The 9,606-nt window shown below is 34.6% G+C and overlaps 1 protein-coding gene and 1 long non-coding RNA gene across 4 annotated transcripts; one reads left to right on the forward strand and one right to left on the reverse strand.

Moving 5' to 3' along the window:
• The first annotated feature begins 1,007 nt into the window (after positions 1 to 1,007).
• Positions 1,008 to 4,565, forward strand: LOC117631216. 2 transcript variants are annotated; one of them, XR_004586299.1, is made up of 3 exons: positions 1,008 to 1,304; positions 3,667 to 3,950; positions 4,335 to 4,565. It is a non-coding gene; the product is annotated as an uncharacterized LOC117631216 (long non-coding RNA). The 2 variants fall into 2 exon arrangements; XR_004586298.1 differs by lacking the exon at positions 4,335 to 4,565 and having other exon boundaries at positions 1,011 to 1,304; positions 3,667 to 4,084.
• Positions 4,566 to 4,687: 122 nt separating this feature from the next.
• On the reverse strand, positions 4,688 to 7,275 carry LOC117631215 (protein PHLOEM PROTEIN 2-LIKE A10-like). 2 transcript variants are annotated; one of them, XM_034364244.1, is made up of 2 exons: positions 7,084 to 7,275; positions 4,688 to 6,929 (listed from the first exon to the last, which is right to left on the reverse strand). In XM_034364244.1, the coding sequence occupies exon 2, from the start codon at positions 6,756 to 6,758 to the stop codon at positions 5,412 to 5,414; it is 1,347 nt and encodes a 448-aa protein (XP_034220135.1). In that variant the 5' UTR covers positions 6,759 to 6,929; positions 7,084 to 7,275; the 3' UTR covers positions 4,688 to 5,411. The 2 variants fall into 2 exon arrangements, with proteins under 2 accessions (XP_034220135.1, XP_034220134.1); XM_034364243.1 differs by having other exon boundaries at positions 4,688 to 6,939.
• Positions 7,276 to 9,606: the final 2,331 nt, after the last annotated feature.

Below are 9,606 nucleotides of genomic sequence, written 5' to 3' on the forward strand. Positions count from 1 at the left end.
CTTTAACCTTGTGTGGCTATGAGTAGAGGTACATCTTGTGCACTTGTTGTTGCCAGTTGAATCCATCCTCTGTATTTGAATTAACCTTTTGTGGTTATTCTACTCCCGAGTTTTTATTAACCCCATGTGTTTGTTTGTACTTGTATTGGCTAGCAGCTTTTTTATTTATAGCATAAGAGATAATCTAAACTTCAGGATAAATGAATTTCTCACACACACACACAACTAAGATCTCATGGGGGTTCAAATCCTAAGACCTCATGTCTGCAAGTCAATGCCCTTTTCCACTAGGTTAGGCCACGTTAGCGGCACTTTTAAATCTAAATTATGAATGCAATATATTGCCTTTCTTTATTGTTATTATTTTTAAATCGTCATTTTTGGATATATCTATATCTATCTATATATATATATATATATATAATGCAAAGGGCAGATAATTGTGAAACATTCAAAATACCAAAAAATACCATTTGGTTAATTCAAACATTAAGAACTGAAATTATTAATTAAATGAGGATAATATGATAAATTAACATTTTTTCATATTAAAAATAAATAATAAAAAAATCAGATAATATGTCATACTTTTATGGAACATAACTACTCATGTTATCCTTTCTTAATTCTAAAAATTAAAAATAAAATAAAAATAAAAACCAATTGGCACATGCGTGAGTGTGTGCCAATGGGCTAATATATATAAAGCAAAAGACAGAGAATAGTGAAACATTCAAAATACCAAAAAATATAATTGGTTAATTCAAACATTAAGAATTGAAATTATTAATTAAATGAAGATAATATGATAAATTCTATTTTTTTATATTAAAAAAATTAAAATTAAAAACAAAATCAGATAATATATCCTACTTTTATTGAACATAACTACCTATGTTATCTTTTCTTAATTCTAAATAAATAAATTTAAAAAAAAAAATCAATTGGCACATGCTTAGGGCTAGTTTTTCATCAAACTCGGGTTTTTGATTGAATTAAAAGCGTCATGTTATTATTTGAATTAGTATTAAACTGCATTGAATATAGAGTAGAATCAATACAGCCCGTAAATGATTTAGAAGTCCTAAGTTCAAAACACATCTGGGTGGAAATCGAAAAATTGCAGAAACCCGTCCAGAAAATAGGATCTTTTCATTTCTGAAACCCTCGAACAAGAAGCTGAAAAACCCTGCATTTGAGAAAGCATACAAATTGCAAAAAAAACCAGAACTTTTGTATTGAAATTTGAAAATGTTTGGTCGAAGCAGATTCCTCTCGTTTCCTATGGTAATTGGAGCAGTCGTGTAAGTCCCTTTCTTTACAAATAAATTTGAGTTTGATAATTATAAAATCGGGCATACCCTTTATGTTATACTCTGTTTATCGGCTGTCCTGCACTATGTCCTGCACTATCTGTAAGTCCAAGAACGCTTTAATTTGGTCTTTTGGGTTTGCCCCAGCTTGATATGCTTACGCATTTAATGGTTTTGTAGATAAATAAGTCAACTTTCAATGACCCATTGTTAGGTTCCTTTTCTCCTATCTGATTTGCTTGACTATAAAATTAGCAGAATCATTCTCGTATTGGGTTTTGGTTAAAAATTGTTTGGGTGTGACTATGTGAAGATTAAGTAATTTACTTAGGTTTCTGTATTGCATGACTGAAGTTCTGTCATTGTTAATTTTGTCATCCATTTCCAGTGAATTAGATATGTAAAATGGCAGGAAAATGGCAATCTGAAGTTTGGTATGTTCAATTGTCACAGATAAAGTCAATGAAAAAGGAAAATAAATCTTTATGTGGCGTTTGTATTATGAGTTAGGACATGAGACATGGCTTCTTTACGACCTTCGTAGCAGAATGTGGTTTTCAATGCTGCGCTTGTAGGACTGCTAGGCTTAGTTCATGAATCATCAGTGAATCCTTCACAGTGACAAAGATTGTTTCAAGCAATCCTTCTTTTCTTTAAGTTTTTTCCTTTGTTATTTCTTTTTCTCATTTTTCCTTTCCTTTATATATAACATTGGGAATTTGGGACTCAGGGGTTGATATAAGAATCTGCCTCTTAAAACGGTCTCAAATTGATAGCCGGGACCCTAACAGGCTAACACCATCAGTTACTTAAACCCTACATGGAGGTTTAAGTATTCAAACTGGATCTTTCTTTTTGGTCCTATGCAAAAGTCTGGTTGTCTACTTATTGTAGGTTTAATTTTCTGTCTTGCATGTTATGCAACCACCGAATCTGGTAGCCCTTTTTTCATTCTCCTATCTGTTTACTGAATTGGTGAGGTTACTCTCTTGAAAAATAGAAGTACTTCTGTCTGCGTGTATGCTTGTGAGGGTGTGTGTGTATCATTTCTGTTTTCGAAGTACTGGATGATAAATCACACAGTTTGGTGGCCTTGTTTACATTCTACCATCTGTTTACTGGATTGGTGAGATTACTGTGTGCTTGAGACAGGGATGACAAGAGGTTGTAATTGGGAAATCTTGAAGGATACTGATGTAGTGCGATGACTTTCATACAAACAAATGAATTACTAAACACAACTTGCATCTTATTTGCAATTTTTGCCAGAAAGCGTATATTGTTCTTTTTTACTACATATCTACGCATGAGGAATCTGTATTGTGCACTGAGATTCACTGCACGCCCACTATTCGAATTAATATCCGAATTTCCTTATTGTTCTAAATGCATTACATCCCATGGATAATCTTCAATTCGTTGATCTTGTTATTGTTTTTCAGTCCTCATGTCTAGAGAAAATGATCTAACATCTTCATCTAGTTGGTTGTTAACGAATGAATCATTAAAAAAACATTTTCTAAAATAAGATGGTGCCAGAAGTGGTTTTGTATAATGACGCAGAACAGAAATGAAGGTAGGCTACATTACATTCCAATTGGATAAAATTACGTCTAATTCATCCATAGGCTTCAGAAAACTTTACTGTGAAGAAATTACCTTGTCAAAACAACCCCAACTTGTATGGTAACTTTATGACTTAGATTTTACCAGAAAAAGAATAAAACTTCATATAAAAAATACATGAAAAATATACAATTTTTGAAATATATGAAATAATTAGAATTTAGAATACAATAATGTATATCCTGCGTCAATTGTTAGTCCTGTCTGGTAATAGCTCTGGAGCACTGAATCTGCACAAAAAAGTGTCTCCCAGAACTTTGTAAAGATGTGTATGTGTGGCATTTTTAGGTATAATAAGATACAAGTGGGAAAATCTAGAAGCTGATAAAGCATTGGTTTAATTGCTAAAACATTGTGGCCAACCTTCTGCTATGAATGTCCAGTGGAAAAAAGGAAGCCATAGTGCTTAGTGTCTTATTTTGGCTGAATTTTCTGCTGAGAACGGGTTAACCAAAGTTTTAGTGCTGTGTTATACCTGTTTTTTATTTCTTGCGTTAATGCTTGCTTCCAAAGAGCCTTGATATTTGGTATGCTGTTAGTGTGCCTTAAGATATATATTTTTTTTTGGGGACAAAGTGTGCCTTATTATTGTCCCCTCAAACTTGCAGGCGGCTATATAAACTTGTATTCCTGATGTAATCTACTTGGAATTTTAAATTCCAATGTGAGTGATGTGATTTTAAGTGACATTTATTCTACCTAAAGAATTGTATATGGGGTTTTGCAGGATTGGAGTTGTTTCAGGCAAGGCAATATTTGGACCCCCACTTGATGAGTACTGGAAAAAGAAACAGCAGGAAGAGGCAGCTGCAAAGGAGACTGATGCAAGCTCAAGTTAACCAATATTTACTGATCTTCTCATGTTTGATGACGTCATAGAGGAGTTTTGCGCAGGGATGCAGGTCATTCATTAATTCATTTATGTGCTAGGATCAAGGCAACTGCTAACAGCTAGTTTTTTGAATTCATGGGATCCCCGATAGTTTGTTGAAACAGTCGTAGTTGAAGAAGGTACTTACTACTCTGCATTTGCTGAATTGTATTTAAGTTGTAACGTTCAAATAAATGGTGTTTTTGAGCCTTGCTGTTTACAAGGAGGAAAATTTCCCTATTATATAAGCTTCAAGCAAACTCATTTCTTTGCACATTTTTCACGACACTAGTTATACCCTTACTCCATGTACAAGGCGCCCCCGCCCCTAAAAAGATAATAAAAAATTTTTTCTTCCTTTTTTTCATTTAGTTCAGATTAGAGGTAGACGACAGTTGAATTCTTGTCGTGGATGGGGTGTGACCGTGTCATTGGTCAATGACTACAACTTTTGCAAACCTTTGATTGTTTAGGGTGTTGGATACTTTTTGGAACTCTATCTATGCAGTATTTTCTGTTTTCAGAATGACGATGCAAAATCCTAAAAGGAAGTCCAATCTTCTACGAGGCAAAACCATCCAAAATAGATATTCTCTCGACATCATGTGTGGATTAGGATCTGGATAGAATATTGGACTTTTCTGTAGTATAACCTCTCAACGGAATGGCTGTTCCTTCTCGACTTCTGTTGGTTCTTCCCAATAAAGCAAGCAAATTTCCATGCAGCAGACAACTGAGGCCTATCTTTTTAGGCTGATTTATATGTCATCTCCATTACGAATTTTCACACGGATTGCAATGAACTTTTGAAGTACATCTTGAACCAAAGTTGCGAGAGCGAAGACCCCAAGTACACATATATGTTATGGCCACAAAGAAAGTAAAACTTTTCACTAATGTTTGATTAACACAACAGGATATGTACCAATCTACAAGAATCAAATGTTTGAATGTATTTGCAAACAATCGGAACAGATGTTTTGCTTCTTTGTAACGTATATGGTTTGCAACAAATTCACTGTGAATTGCAGTGGAACTTAATCTTCTTCTCTTTGAGGGAGTCGCGCCAGTCCCGCAGAAATGAGAACCGCAAATTGAGAGGAACTGTGGGCAGGTTTCCGTAGCAGAGCTCTAAAACATCTTAATATATGAACTGCCATGTGACACGAAGAACCAACACCTCTACCCGTCACTCCTAAAGAATGCAAAAGATATTAAACAGTGACATGTTTGTGCTCTGTGCTGATGCGCAAACAACCATATTGACAGATAGCTGTAATCATATAATGGAAATGCTAAATATTCTAGCTTTAAGTATGCTAATCTTAACACATGCCCTAAAGAACAATGAAGTTTCTTTCTTTACAAATTCTAAAGCATTCAATCTCGCAAACAACATCAACCAGTGAAGACCAGCATGTCATCGAGGTTGGATCCATAAAATCTCCTCCAGTCATATGCAGCATTCTCTTATCAGTCCATCAATCCTAATGAAATTTACGGATTTGGGTGAAATATACACAAGCATCCACCATCCAAGCAGTTGCAGAATGCGATCTTTTGCCTATATGCACTTGTTAAATGAGAATATACTTAACAAGCTAAGCTGGCACCAAAGCCCATGGGCTGTCCATTATGTGTAAACACAACGATAGCCATACAGTAGCAATAACAGAGGACTTTCCAACAGCATATCTCACTATCCCAAAACCCTTGTCCACAGTTTCCTCACGAACAGAATTAGCATATCTCACTATCCCAAAACCCTTGTCCACAGTTTCCTCACGAACAGAATTAGCATATCCTTTCATCCCATCAAATAGTTTCTCCGACGAAAACTCCAAGAAAGATCTGACGGTTTCAGATGCAACCCTCCCAGTCACATCAAGAACAAACCTCCTATTGCTTGGCACTGCCAAAGTAGAGGACACTTTTCCAACCCAACCACTGTCTTTCGTCTCATCATCAACATCTGTTGCCTTTGAATGCATCGATAATGCCTTTTCGCTGAAGCCCTCATCTCGAGCTGGAGTTTGACTTTCATCAATTGCCAGATAAGAACTTGAATTCAAATTTGAAGGATTGGCCTTTGAAGTTGAATTTGCCAACACTTGATGAGATGTTCTGATAAGAGTTTCCACCGCGCCATTACATACAGATGACAACATGTCTCTCACTTTTGTTTCATGCTTGGGGTTAGTTAACCCAGAGAAGATGTCATCATAGGTGTTGATATTCACAGTCTTGTCAAGATAAACAGCAACAGCTGTGCTTACAAATAACTGGATACAATCACCAATGAGGTCTCTGCACTTTTTGTCACAAACCACATCCACCCATGTTGGAACAGAATTTGTTTCTGAAACAAAATGGTCCATACTTGGGGAATTGTTTGAATTAGATCCTCCACCAGACTTCTCATCTGAATAGAAAGCTAATACCAAATTCCTAGCGAAGCTTCCAACAACAACTGAAACAAAACCAGACCCGGCGTTGGTAAAAAGCTTGTCCATAACCTGGTCTGTAAAGCTTGAATTACTAGAAATTCCATTGTCACCATCATTCCTTGCCTCCGATCGATAACCCCGCAAAACTCCCAAAGTCACAGCCTGTGTGAGCTTAACAACAGATTCTGAAAACTCACCCGACCTTGTGATTTTGGAAACTTGCTTTAAGCTATTTGGAATTTTGTCAGAATCAGATTTCAGAAAGTCCCTCAAATCCTTAGAGACAACTCCAATTGACTCAGCAGAGTCTGAAACTACTTCAGCTATAGAAACTAAAGCTCCTAAAAGCTTTAAAATTCTTTTTCTTTTTTGGTATACTGAAGGCAAGTTATAAACCCTGTACACGCCATAACCAGAGAAGCCTAAAGCGGCAGCTACAAAGAGCCATTTCTTCCTTTTCCGGGCATAATCAAAACCCTTTTTCGCCAATTGATGGTCCATAAAGAACACAAAATCTCAAGTACCCAATTTTGATTTAGATTGAAACTTTCCACCCGTATTTGGTTGGTGATGAAGGTGTGTAAAGCTTACGTCTTACGCTGTTCAATTTGGAGAGAAAAGGAGAAGTATTTACCTTAACTGAGACCAATAGTTGAGCCAAGTTTCTTTGTTCTGCATGGTCCTAAACAAGCAAAAAATTAAGATTATACATAACAAGCAGAAATGGGCACTTGGGTTTTTCAACAAACGATTAGCGGTCGTTTATAAACCCTAAGACTACGTCAGAGATATAGAGAGAGAGAGAGAGAGAGAGAGAGAGTCGAACCTGTAAAAGTGAGAAGGGGATGTCCTAAAAGCCGTTGCAGAGAGATTCGTGCAGGAAAGGAAAAGCTATGTGTAATTGTGTATACGTGTACTTGTTTCTCTGGTTCAGATTTCTGAATGGGTGAGAACGCCCGACGATCTTCAGCTTCATGTTTATAATGTTTGACTACCACCATATGCTTTATTTATTGGTTTTCAGTCTACATCCAACAATTATATATAACTGATAATCTACTTTAAATAAATCTAAGTGTCCTGGGAATTGAACTTAATCCATCCTCATTCTTAGAGCATTCATAGTGGGAGAGTGTATTTTCAAGAGTGTAAAGTCATTTTTACATTTCCTCTACACCTCCGGAGTTATAAATGTGATTTTTGCTCCAGTAGGAAAGATGTAAATCTAAATATGTATAATTGATTTTTTTTCACATTTTCTGTTATAGGTTTCACTTTTGTCCACTACATTTTCTCATATAGGTCCCACCTATAAGAGATATAAAAAAAGATGTATATGTGCATCTAAATTTGCATCTCATGATGATGATGCAAATTTACACTCGTTTACACCTCTCCATTGCGGATGATTCCAATAACAAAGGATGTATATTTAACATACACCTCATTATACACCCTCCCACTGTGGATGCTCTTATTAAGCATTTTTTCCCATCCTCCATTCCTGTAATATTCAAATTCGAAATTCCCCATCCCCGCCGGTGGGGAATAGATTCCCCAACTCACCCAATTACAAAATTAATATAAAAAAAACTACTTTGTTGAACGAGAAAAAAGCACTATAAGTACAACATATGTATCAATTCAATTTTTATTAACTAAAAATATTGACTATTTAAAGAAATTAATACATGTCAAAACTACATGTTCAAGACATGATATCATTATAGAGGTAGCACCACCATCACACAGCTTAATAATGGTAGAGATATAATATATATATATATATATATATATATATATTCTATGTACCACCACCATCAAACTAAAAAACAAAACCCGAAGATTATTGTGAATTTTAAAATATTTATATAAAAAAAACACATTTAAATGTATATATGCAAATTGTGAAGGAAGTTTGGTTACATTTCCATAAACCCATCAAATATTCTTAGTTAAATAAAAATTTTAAAAAAATGCAACGCCTGCACCTAAGATTGTAAGTTCGATTCTCCCTTTCTTCAATATCAATTTTATCTATTACCATTTTATTTTATTTTTTCTCCAATCTTGCAGTCTTAAAATTTGAGACTCTAAATTTATTAATTGTTTAAAAACGGTTTTAACCTTATTTTTTTGAGTTGATAGTTTATTATATAATCATAATTTATTTTTAAGAACATTATATATGGTATAACAATTATTTTAACTTCAAATTTGTTTTTTAGGTACATTTTTTGTGTTGATTTCATGTTGTGTAATCAATTTATTTCTATAAATTAAACAAATCTACCTAAAATTTTAAAGTTCCACCCAACCTGGACATAGAGACAAATTAATGCGTGTTGATACAATCAACGTGTTGTGAGCTCTTAAGCAACACACATGATATCTGATCCCCAGGTCCAAAATTCTTAGAACCCACCACGCGGCATTCATCCAGCAGACGAGATGCAATTCAGATATGTACCGTTCGATTCAGACGATCCAGCAATCATAGTCTTCCTTCACACCAAAGGGATCATATATTTGGAGCGGTTCTGTAGCACGAACCCAATAATAGCGGCCCGGTTCGGGCCAAAAACTCTCACATCTAGTTAGTTTCAAAAGTAGCTTGCCCATGTTCGAATCTCAGGATTGGCTTCATGTTCATTGGATTTTACTTGAATTGTTTTGTCCTTTTAAGTTTTCGAAGAGGCTATAATGATGAGTTTAGAGCAATGAGCTTATTTGAGTAGTTCAATCCCATCATCAAAAAATGTGAGAAAATCAATGAACTTAAGCATTTTAAATGGTTTGATAGTTAGATTGAACCCTTAAATAAGCTCCTTACTCTAAATCTAATTTTTTAAATAAAATTTTTTAAAGGAAAATGATTTTAGTTTCAAAAGCATATCATTGAATTTAATGGGCCTAACAAAGACCATATGAATTAATTTAAATAAAATGATTTTTCTTTTTACTGATTTACTCGATATACAACCTCTTTAAGAGGTATACACAATTTCTAATTTTTCTAATGAATTTTTCTTTTTATTTTTTACACTTTTCTAATGGCTTATTAGTTAGACAGAAGAGTATTGAAGGTCTTTTAAAAAGTTGTTCTGCTAGACTAATTCTTTTTACAATTTCTAATCCAGTACAGCCGTGAGGCTAGACTAAGTCTTTTTAAAAAGTTGGGGAATATCGGGTATGGCCGCCCGGCTACACTATTTCCGTTATTAAAAATTGAAAAAAAGCCAGTATATGGCCTTTTGGCTATACTATTTCTTTTATAAAAAAAAATGGAAAAACCAAGTAATCCACTTAAAAAATTGGGAAAAAAAAAAAACTGAGTATAGCTGCCCGG

Source organism: Prunus dulcis, chromosome 6, assembly GCF_902201215.1.
Source record: "Prunus dulcis chromosome 6, ALMONDv2, whole genome shotgun sequence".
NCBI classification, from domain to species: Eukaryota; Viridiplantae; Streptophyta; class Magnoliopsida; order Rosales; family Rosaceae; genus Prunus; species Prunus dulcis.